The sequence below is a fragment of the Acipenser ruthenus genome, chromosome 8 (genome assembly GCF_902713425.1).
Source record: "Acipenser ruthenus chromosome 8, fAciRut3.2 maternal haplotype, whole genome shotgun sequence".
NCBI lineage: Eukaryota > Metazoa > Chordata > Actinopteri > Acipenseriformes > Acipenseridae > Acipenser > Acipenser ruthenus.
Genome location: NC_081196.1, coordinates 1,984,698 through 1,996,590, shown reverse-complemented (window position 1 = coordinate 1,996,590; position 11,893 = coordinate 1,984,698). Strand labels below are relative to the sequence as shown.

General features: G+C 43.4%; 1 protein-coding gene across 1 annotated transcript in view; it reads right to left on the bottom strand.

Moving 5' to 3' along the window:
* Positions 1 to 11,681, bottom strand: part of LOC117406431 (cyclin-dependent kinase 8) — a 53,460-nt gene extending 41,779 nt beyond the window's left edge. The window contains exon 1 of the mRNA XM_059027996.1: positions 11,130 to 11,681. Coding sequence (XP_058883979.1) covers positions 11,130 to 11,257 — 128 coding nt within the window. The 5' untranslated portion in view covers positions 11,258 to 11,681. The remainder of the gene's footprint in view (positions 1 to 11,129) is intronic.
* Positions 11,682 to 11,893: the final 212 nt, after the last annotated feature.

Below are 11,893 nucleotides of genomic sequence, written 5' to 3'. Positions count from 1 at the left end.
AAAACGATCCCCCTGCAGATCAACACTACTGTACAGATACACCGCTTTGAAAGCTCTTGCTCTTTCAGGAGCACAAAAATCACAACCCTGCTACACTCCTGGCATTCCTCTGCAGCGAGCAGTGTAACTGGGGAAGCATGGTAGCAAGTACATGTACGGTTTTCAAAGCCAGTGCTATAGTACTTTGCATTTTGTCGATGCGATTATTAGTTATCCGACAGCTCTGCAAAGTGGTCCCTTTGCCTTTGGGGGTTGCTGTAATGGCCTATCCAGAGTTAGGGAGGGGAAATCGCCTGATGTTTGCTAAACAAGCCCGCAGAAGTGAAATGTGTTCCCTTATTTCTCAACCTGATGCACCGGCACAGCTCGGTAATGGCTGCACGAGCAGTGTACTTCCACAGCTACTGCAAAACTACTCTGCAACACTAATGTAGCAGGCATCCAATCTTCTACCATATAAAGCTGTCTTTAATAAGTCCATGCTGAGCATGTTTCAACCAGGGAAGAAGTGATGGATGTCACATTCCGGATTTCAGAAGAGCACGAGATTCATACATCATCTCAAGCATGCCTCTGTTAACGGACATCACTGAGGTTAGACCCCTAGCACTGGGGGGGCCTTGCGTGTGCGCGAGCATCATGTGCAGGACGAGTGGATTTGCTGGCTGAAGATCCCTCGGATTTATTTCTCATGGAGCTGGGGGGAGTATGGGTGGTTTTATTTGCAATGCACTGTAGGATATTATGTTAGCAAAATGTAAACGGTCATTTGTCTGATGCAAGGTCCCTTTCCTGCTGGACTTGCATTAACCAATAACCAGATTTCCTCGACTCAAAAGAATATTTCACAGAGCCTTCTTTCAAAACCCCTCAATTTAAAAGGTTTCAGCTGGTACTATGCCAGGTTGAATTACCTACTTTATTTCAGAATACAGTACTGTACATGCAGGGCACCCACACTGTACAGCATGTGGGCACACTGACACCAGCCCCAAGTCATGAGTTACTGCAAAAACTAAAGTAAGAGGCAACTCCCTGAAGATGTATTGCACAAAGGGGAAAAAATACACAGATCTGACAATATTATATCAAGAACAAATCCAAGTTTACAAAATCTTAAAACAAAAAAAAAATGATACTGCATTTAAACCAGGTACTAAATAGAAGACTAACAGTAAAGACTCCATGGTTTATCTAGTGAGCTTTTCACTGCTAGGGATTCCTGGACTCAATCACACTGGCCATGATTTGGGGAATGGAATTATGGCCTTAGGATTTCCACAGCAGTTTGTATACGGTATGGCACACATAGTATACGGCACACCCTGTCCAGAAAGGGAGAGCATTCACAATGTGCATGCAAAGCATGGCCACTGAGGACACTTAACAGAACATTAAACAGCACCGGATTATTGTTCCTTACTTTCTATAATATGAAATATCAACGGATTTCACGCAGCGTATAAAACACCCGTGTTTGACATTCACATTCACACATCCATTTCATCATGTCAAAGAGGACGTGTTCCAGTCTCCTCCTGGAGACACTAAACATTCACAAGGCCTGTTTTAATGGAAAGGCTTTTACTGTAGAGTGCTTGACATTCTTTCACGATGCCAGCAAAGCCTGCAGACTGAAGACCTTTCATATTCCCTGATGTGGCTCAGTCTCCTCAATCAGGAAAGTCCACAGCGTTGGCTGCGGACACCGAATCACCTCCGTTACATACAGTATTTCACCAGGTATGAGCACAGGCTTCCGGATCACAGACTGTTTATATAGGGCTTCTTCCATGTAAATAGAACAGCCTGTTTGATTGATCTGAACATCTGTACACACCTTCATAATGGTGAGGGAATGAAACATGCACAGTTCCATATTGTTTTAACACAAGCAACCCCAAACCCTCTGTGTATTAATAGATCTATGAGCCTAATCATTTTGTAATAATGAATAATTGTGTTCTGGATTAAATAAAAAAATAATAATAATGGCGCCATCATAACCTTAATCTCCACAGGGATGGAAATAAGACTCCTATTGCATAGCAGTTTGATCCATTCCAGGTTTTACTACAAGCTTTATTAGCCACAGCGTGTATATCTAACAAGCTTAGGTGTGTCTTCTTAAACTCCTAGTAAAAGCAGGGACGGAGCAAACTGCTATGCACCAGTTCACTACATTCATTACTGGAAATAAAATGCACAAATACTGTGTTGTACAGCAACACAAAACAATGAAAAGTGTAACACTACAATAGAGTACAACAGCAGACCTCATAATGGCTACTCTTGAGAAACCCGATGCCACGGAGCAACTCTAATCACTGCATCACCCCATACCTGCTGCTATAGGGAATATTTCACATGCCACCCAATTATTAACCTTGGCTGCATAGAAACAACCTGCATTTTTATATGGAAGCTAATAAATACTTTACTGCTGGAAAACAAGTAATAGGCAGCTATCAAGGCTTAATTTACTGTCAAGAGTGGAGCCCCCTGAACCATCATAAAATCCAAGAATATTTACTTCCAGTCAATTAGGCTAGGCATGGTTTACACGCAGATAGGAATCTCGTTACACCAGAACCCTGAAAGCATGGCATGATCAGAGCCAGTTGTGCAGTAATCAATGCCGTCAGACTGACATTAGGAATAGATTAGCTTGGCCAAATTCACGAAAAAGGAACAGTGTGGAGAAAGATCTGCTTAAAACAAAAACAAACAAAAACTTGTTTAAGGATTTGGTCGGGACCTGAATATTTTTCTTCTAGCTGTAGTTTCTTGGTAGCCGACAGGAACACTCGCGTCAGCATCAGCATCAGCATCAGCATCAGCTGCAGCCGGAAACCCCCTTCTTCGCTATTTGTTACACAGCTAAATCACATTTCTTATCTGATTTGAAATTTAATAGAAATACTAAGCCTAGCCTATAACTTTTGAGAATTCTAAATGTAGAATGACTTGGTTCTGGGAGGTCTGCAGTCTGTGCCCTGAAGATTTTGCACATTCTGCTACCCTGGTAAGAAGATCCAAAAGAACAGTCATAGGCATCAGCAAGAGATGGACCAGTGAAAAGCCTTTGGGACGGCCTGCCGAGGGAGGACTAGTGAAGATTCAAACGGCATCGCAACGGTTATTAGAATTAGTTGCTACATACTCGTTCATTTCATACCAAGGGGTCCTTCTTTTTGATTCAAAGAGGGACAACAAAAAACAAAAAGATCTAGGTTACAAAATTAAGAAACAACGAACTACCAATGTATCATAGAGTCGTTTGCACGGGAAATGGTTTTGAAACGCTGCGCTCTACTCACAATAACGAAGCACTGTTTTTATTAATGTCCGTTTTGAAGATTTAAAATGAAGCCTGCAGATCATGAAACCTTTGTATCTGTTTTAGAGAGAGCTTATTAGTTTGTGCACATTTTCAAAAGCACTGTTTAACCAAAGACATTGTTTATCAAAACAGTCCTTACTTCAGCACACTTTACACTGGAGCAAAAACAACTCAGGGAACCATCAACCTACCTATCGCTTCATGTGACACTTACTATACCTAGACCCCCCCCCCCCCCCCCATCTACAGTGGTACAGCCGGAGGAGGCATTTACATTGTACAGGACCGTTTAAAGCTGTTGGACAAATGAATCCGCTTAATAATTGTGAGATGTTAAAATCAAATCATTTGAAATCCATTGGCTCTAACGGGTGTCTGAGTTCCTCAATACAGAAGTGCAGTTTCACATAGAAATTAAAAAACACCCAAGGGTTACCCATGAGCTCTACAGCACCCTTTAGCCTGGGTGAAAAACTCCCAGCACACATAAACACACACAGTGGAGCTCACTGCAGAAGCAGTCCTGCTAGTTTAACGGTTTGCTCCTCTACAGAAGTTTGCATTGTTCCCTTGAGGCAAAGATGTTTCCACGATTAAATGAGCTTCCGCAGCACATGTGGATTAACAGAGCTGTAACACAACACGTTGTGCATGCCATACTGCAAAACACCAGACAGCAAGACCTGCCCCACGGGGGCTCCTTCAGGAACATCGGGGGGGGAACAAATATTCACCACGTCGAGCTCGTTTATCCCAGGATCTCAAAAAAACAGAACTTATCTTGAGAGCTCTACAAAACGACTTGTACCGTCGAAATCCTGAGAGAAATGATCTTAGGAAATCAGAAGTAATGACTTCTGTGTTCTTGAGATCCTGAAATGATCGCCACATAAAGACATATATACATTTTTTGATGGCCTCCGGAATACCCCCACACCTGAACCGCATTCATTTTACAGAGTGGCTGACTGGTGTTTCAATGAGGCAATTATACTCTAATCCCCTTTGTTTCTCTGTGTGATTACATGTCTGTCCTGAATTTTCATTTTGAAGTGCTCCTTTAAAAGGCAATGACTGACTCACACGTCAAGAGAAAGCAAAGCTCTCAGATTAGTCACCCAACAGCTACCTCAACTGAACCCTTTAATAGAGCTCAGAGAAGCAGCAGGGGCATCAGATACACGTATTGATTGTACAAACATACGCAGATCACAGTGACTGGACAAAAACACCTGCCGTACCCAGCACAGGAGGGCAGTCCCTCGCTGGAGTCATTGAGCTGCTCATACACACTGCATGGATTTTTGACCAATGATCAGAGCTGGGCATTGTTCGCAGGTAGCAGAGCACATATGGACAGGTAAGAGCTTCTGTGGCGTGCACTACTGTACACACAAGGGCCTGTATTTTCCACTATGGGCAACTTGCAGGCATATTGCCCACTCCATTGCAAACAAATGAAGCGGCCAATTTGCACACAGTGGAAAATCAATCAAAACCTTTATTTATCCAGAGGAGTCAATCGAGAACAAATTCTCATTTACAATGACGACCTGACGAGAGGCTCACACCACCACAGCAAACACAAAACACAATAAATAAAAGGGAGTACATTTAAAAAAATAAATAAACCCCCCCCCCCCCCCCCCACACACAATCATAAAGCATAAAACAAAACTCAGCAGCACAGATGTCAGTCAGCAATGAGTCGACCCTACGGCTAAAAGCAACCTCAGATATGAAAAAACCAGAGCCAAGGTCAACTACCAAGGTAATGCCTGATAAGGATTTTTGTGTTGTTAGAAAACACAAAAATCTCTATTTACTATTTCAGTGTTTTGCTTTCATGCCCATTCCATGGTCAAGTAACATGTGGCAGTGCCCTGCAATAGAGCTTCCTGATTGGTGGATGAAAGTTCTTAGGTTTGTAATATTAGAACTGCATAGCACTGGGGATTCCGCGGGGAGCGCCAGAGCCAATGAGACGCTGCAGTGGACCCTACCGGCCGGGCACCTAGTGAGCTCAGGCAGACACCTGCAAGGCTGGCCTTTGTCCTCCAGAGGCTGGTAGCTCCCTGGCATCCACTCTCAAGTTCCTGGGTGTAGAAGAGGAAGCTGGCTCGGTTGTGGGATCGGAGGACACCCACTGAACCTTCAGTTCTCCTGAGCAGCTGTGTGGGGAATTGCTACAGTGAGGGGAAAAAAAATGATTGGACATTCTAAATTGGGGAGAGACATTGTGGGTAAAACGATTGGGCACACTATATTTAGTTGCAAGTCATCATTGGCCACAATGTTCAAGAGATCTGCCTGATTGGGAGCTCTGTTGGCAGGTACACAGTTCAGTGCTCCCTTGTCTGCACACTGTGGTCCTCAACCCTGCTGGCACACTGAAACTAATGAAGGAAGGAAGACGACCAAAATAACATGCGTCGAAAGCAAGCAAAGTCTGTTTATTTTCTTTTGTTGGTCTTTGCAGAACATAAATATTTAAATTATTATTACTTCATTGAATTCAGCCCAAAATAGATGAACCACACTAAAGAAGGGAGGGAGTAGATTTTTGCTACAGTCACAGAGCACCTAATAAACATGGCAGTGTTTTTTGGTATTTTTAAACAGCCGTAAATCGCCGCTAGGCCGTGACATTTCATGGATGTGACCTGCGCAGTTTTGCAAGGGCCTGCTTCTACCTCTCTCATAAACACGAGGAGTCAGCTGTCATTTATACATTTCCTAGAGGCACCGAGTGCGAGTCAAACTGCTCTTCTGTTGACACTGCCTGTCACTGTTCCAGCACAACTTCAGGACAGCTTGGAGTTTATCCTCCAATTACAGACAGCCTTGTATGGGTATGAAGAACTAAACAGTATGCAAGTGTATGTTCATCAGCATTGCCTTTTCATTTCAACGTTTACTATACATTTCTAATACCGTTTGCTTTTATAAAGCACTCTTCATGCAGAGCATCCCAGGGTGCCTTACAATAATAATGATGATGACTATTAAAGTTATTGGCCAATCAATCCAGCGCAAGAATAAGCCGATTCAAACAGATATGCTTTTAAAACTTGATTTAAAAGATTTGACTGTGCCAGCGTTCCTGATCTGACTCGGGACAGAATTCCAAAGGCAGGGAGCAGAGCAGCTAAAAGACCCCTCGCTCCTCCTGATTTTAGACTTCTAGGAACAGTGCAGCCTTCGCTGATCTCCAGGTGCAACATTATTATAAGAATCCAGACCCAGGCATGTGGATCACCTGGAGATGGGACTGTAGTTGCCAGCTTTTCTGCCAACACAGCAGGCAGTATCTGCAGGACCCCTTTCATTTCCATGGTACATGCCAGCAGCAAGAAAACAAATCAGCAGGGTCGTGGCTGAGCTCAGTACAGTATCTATTTATTCATACTGCCCCTGATGGAACAGGGATGTTACTGAGCCAAGGAATCTCATCCTAGCTTCACAAAGACGCTTTCTCTTCATAAATTCCATTAAAAAGTACTTTAAAATAACAAGTCGTCCCACAAGTGCAGTCAGTGGCCAGAACTTCAAAATGAAAGGCCAAGGTAAGAGTGAGAGACAGACAGAGAGAGAGACAGACAGACAGACAGAGACAGAGACAAACAAAAACAGACATGATCACTGCACAGCGGTCCACATGCAGAACCAGCCTTGAATCATTCATTCCAGTGACACGGAACATAAACAACTGTATTAGTTATTTTATTAAACTAAATTAAAAACACAGACAATACCTTGACTCTTCAAAAAGCCATGGAACATGACTTATTAAAAAGAGGTCATTTCTTTAACACAGTCAAGTGCACTTAATTTAATTAAAGGTTACATATTAACTGGAACTGAAAATCACCATGCAGCACCCCAAGGTGGCTTTAGAAAAGGCTTCCCAACAGCACTTTAAACAACGTTTGCAAACACTGCCACAGAAGATTCAAACAGAACAACCTTAAAGCCTCTGCTGTCAAGAAGCATCGAGGAGCACAAGGTTTGCTTTCCAGGCAGCTTTGGCCCTACAGCTCCCTGCTCACATGCCTCCCACAGTACAGTATCTCTGGTTCTGACACTACTGCAGGTCGCTGCCTCCTGGTGGAAAGAGGCTCCAAGCTGCTATTCAGCTCGTCTGTTTGAGACGGTGCAGCAGCACTCTGCAAGAAGCAGCCTGTGTGATCTCACCCTGCGAGCACCTCGCCTCTCTTCCTCCCTGCTTTAAGAAAGGCACAGACTAGCATCACGAAGCGCTTTCTGTGTGGCAAACGCAATGGTTACAGATCACAGCCCCAAAATGAGATCCAGATGTTAGGGTTTACAAGAGAGAGGGTCCGTAAATCACTGAAACACTCAGATGACGAGGGTCCAGATCTACTTCTATATTAGGAAAACAGCGCAGAGACAATGTCCTCTTTTACAAGGAATTAAAAACACAGACGGGCAAAGCAAGCATTTCGGTACTGGCGAAGGACAGCCCGCGCCCTTCACCCGGGGCAGAAGGACGGCCCGCGCTCTTTACCTGTAGTACATTCTTTCACACATGAAACATGCTTAGAGCCACTGTCCTAACCCTAACCTCAACTAAGATCAGGATTTGAGTTTGGCCTTATTTAAATCTTAAGCTTAGTATTCAAATTCTCTTAGCTGGCCTGTCACTGAAAATCCTGGCCCATTATTCTGCACCTGCATTTCCATAAAATATAGGGTTGTGCAGCAGTGAGGCACATGAACTCCATGTCCAGAAGTGATGCTTTAAAGTTCTGCACACTGTATATCTGCAGTCCATTGTGATGCAACTTCCTCCTGTAAAGAACGCCTTCAGCAATACTCATTGTACTGTAGAATAATCTGGGGGTATTTGGAAGCGGTCTGCCTGTATTTCAAATACATCTACATATATCTTATCCAAGACTACTTATCCAAGTCTGTTGAACCATGATGCTTGGCCATTCATTAACATGGATTATTGAGCGCATCAGAATATGTCTGGAATTCTGTCTGAAACTATTTTCACAATTCTGTTAATATTCCCATATGTTTACTGACCCATTAGAATAATGTAATGCACATATAAAATATGTTTTAAATATATAATGTATATAAAGTATTTTCTAATGTAGTATGTATTATTGGACAGTTTTACTAGTAAGCACTTTTGCACATGTTTGGAACTCACCCCGGCAAAACACAAAACACTCGTTACAAGAGAACAAGGGGAGAAAACACGTTCTTCTTTAGTGGGGTTTGATTTCTGAGGAGGGCACAAGCAGCAGACCTCTGGAATCAGCTGAACATTAAAATAGGTATTTTATGTAATCAGGGATGGAAATACAGTAAGAATCCACCCATTCCAGTTTTTAATTCATGCTTGATTAGATACCGTGTACAGGTAGTAACAAGCTCAGGTGTGTCTTGTTAAAATCATAGTAAAACCAGGAATGGCTTAAACTGCTATGCAATGGGAGTCTTATTTCCATCCCTGCACAGGGCTGATGTCGTCACCATGGACGTACGTAAGGTACTGCTAAAATGCTTAACAAAAAATAGGAGTGATATTCCCATCCTCGAAGGGAACTAGCTCAACACAAGCCGATTAAGCAAAGGACTCCAAAGAGGGGGAGAGAGCATGGGAGGTTAGTGAACGCTATTCTGGCTTAGAAACTCACACTAGTCCTGGGTCTGGAACCAGGAACAATGACGGCCAAAAATAGATCCTTCATTCGCTGCATCTGCATGAAGGACTCCTAACAGTAAAGCCACCTAATCAGGTGAGGCTTGCTCATGCCGAGAGAAATTCAATTAGTTCAGAGCTGATTAAGCAGGGGCTGGCTGCCAGGTCATTTCAAGACAGATCAAGGGGTGTTCTGAAACCCAGGACTGGGCGCAGTGTAAGAGAGAGTTTCTAACCCTGCAATATCTACAGTAGCTGGAATGCAATCCCCTTGTTTCCAGTACAGATTTGCAAAACAGGACCCAAGCAGGACAGCGTGTGCCACTGGATGAGAGCGTTGTACTCTTTAATTCCCGGCTCAAGAAGTCGTTTCCATGCATCTTTAAAGGAAAGCAATGCAGGGCAATGGAAATGCTGTACTAGAGAACCCGACCCAGCACATGTGCGACACAAAGTAATATCACTTCACTTTCACCGCTTTCAAAGTTCAAATGACATGAATCAACATCAGGATGAATGTGACATGGTGTTACCTGCATAGTTAGCTTTCAGACAGGGATGAAAACCTCTCTATAAGCATCCCCCCTCTAAAATGACTGCAGTAATGATAGGACATCAATTTTTGCCCTCGCCTTTTTTTTTTTTTTTTTGCCAAAGACTTACTGCTCCCTTGCCATGAAGCCATTTGTGGATTTACATTATTTCATGCTCAGGCAAGTATGATAATGCATTTAAATTCAAATGCTTCAGCTTAAAATATGTATAATTACAAAAACACTGAATCCTAAGCAGTTAGGCATAAGTAGGAAGTCTTTACATCTACTCCAAACAGTGCGGAACAGAGACTTGACAACCCAGGGATGGAAACAAGACTCCTACTGCATAGCACTTTCACCCAGTCCGGGTTTTAACAGCATATAGGTAATGCAACAAGCTCCGGTGTAAAACCAGTAATGGATCAAACTGCTATGCAATGGGAGTCTTATTTCCATCCCTGCAAAATGCTTATTTAATAACTGCAATTAAAGTGTCCCCCGAGTTTAAGACAAATCAAAGACATTATTGTTTTCTGTGAATGAACACCGTCACTGATTACAGTTAGCATGTCTATGATGGACTACCTGCTGTAAGCAGATCTGCAACCACTACCCTAACCTTGACTCTTTATAATCAGTAGTTTCTGTAGCTGTCACAGTCACTACACCTGTTATGCACTGTTTATTGCTGTGTGTGTGTGTGTGTGTGTGTGTGTTGATGTCTGGCTTGCTCTTTCTCTACTTCACAAACCAGTCAGTTACTGCTGGAAAGCTAGTCCTGGGATGGAAAGACGACACGTTGCATTGCAGCTTCGCCCTTTCCAGGTTTTGATTTAATACAAGCTTGATCAGCCACAGCGTATACAGTTCACAAGCTCGGGTGTGCTTCATTATACTCATAGTAAAGCCTGGAACAGATCAAACCGCTCTGCAATGGGAGTCTTAATGACTCCTATTAATAAAGGGAAGCAGTACTAAAAAGAAATAAAAGAATGACACAACACAAACTACCAAGACACTAAAGCGGCAGTGCAGTAGCCCAGTAACTTCTTACAAAGCTATGAACGAGCCTGCGTTTTGGTATTCCTGCAAGCTGTGCTGTACTAGCCTCTCCCTGTGCTCTACATACCGCAGCCACTGCTCTGTTACAATACAACACATTTAAACTTCCTCTTCATTTCCAGCAAGTCCCTGGGTTGTTTCCAGTAAACCCCATGAGTTTTGTTACAGGGAAGAGATGACAGAATGAGGAACACAGCCATGCACCACAGTACACAGCAAAGTGCCGACGCACATCAGTAAGCTACCAATGCCTGGCGTTGTGTAAGCGAGCGTTAACAAAGATTTTTACATTGTGACAACTTGAGGGTATTTTGTTGTTACTGCTGCCGGATTGTCACATTTGCATTGCGAGATGCACCTTGCAAATGCAAGCCTTCTTTGTATTAAATCTGAACCGTCAACCCTTACAGCTCCAAAAATAAATAGTAACAATAAAAAAGGGGGGCAAGACCACCGAATGTTAGCAGACTCGCCGCTCCTCCTCCGGGCCTGAACGTGAAAAACTCACCCGTCTTTCCTCTTGGCTTTGTAGACATGACCATACGTGCCTCTTCCAACTTTGCAACCCTCGTATTCAAACAGGTCCTCCACTCTCTCCCTCTCACTCGTCAGCCTTACTTTGAAATCATAGTCCATTTTCTCCAATTCTTTGACCTGCCTCACCGCTTGAGAAGCAGCAGACACGACCGGGAGCCAGAACACAATAGAACCGAATACAAATTAAATCGAGTTGTAAACTCCGCTAGCAACGGTGCGACTAAACAACAAGCCGAGCCGGAGCAGAGACAGCAGCATTTACAGTACGTGTCGGATTCGGGTCCTGATCCTGATCCTGATCCTGCCGTCCGGTTTTATTCGGTTGCTGCTTGCGATCCGTGGCATATAGTGCTTGCTGCTTCCCTCGATTTCTCTTCTCTCTGTGTCTGTCTGTCTGTCTGTCTGCGTGTCGATCGGTATCACTGCTTCTGATGCTATGCCCCTGCGACTTCACTGGCTGTCTGACTGCCGGTATCACACGAGAGTTGTGCATCCACAAACGGCAATGTCGTAAAGCGTCGCCCATCAGGGATTTAATTTAAACGCACACGCACACTGAACAAAGTGGTCAGGGTTGCAACACGTGTATGTTAACCCCGCACATCCTGGGTCATAGGCATCGTATACGTTTTAGGCATTTCTGTTTAAAAACTCGCCTTTTACTTATTTAGTTTTGAAAATTGCATGAGACTTGATAAGAATTGAACGGCTTCAGAATTACACGTACAGCATTAC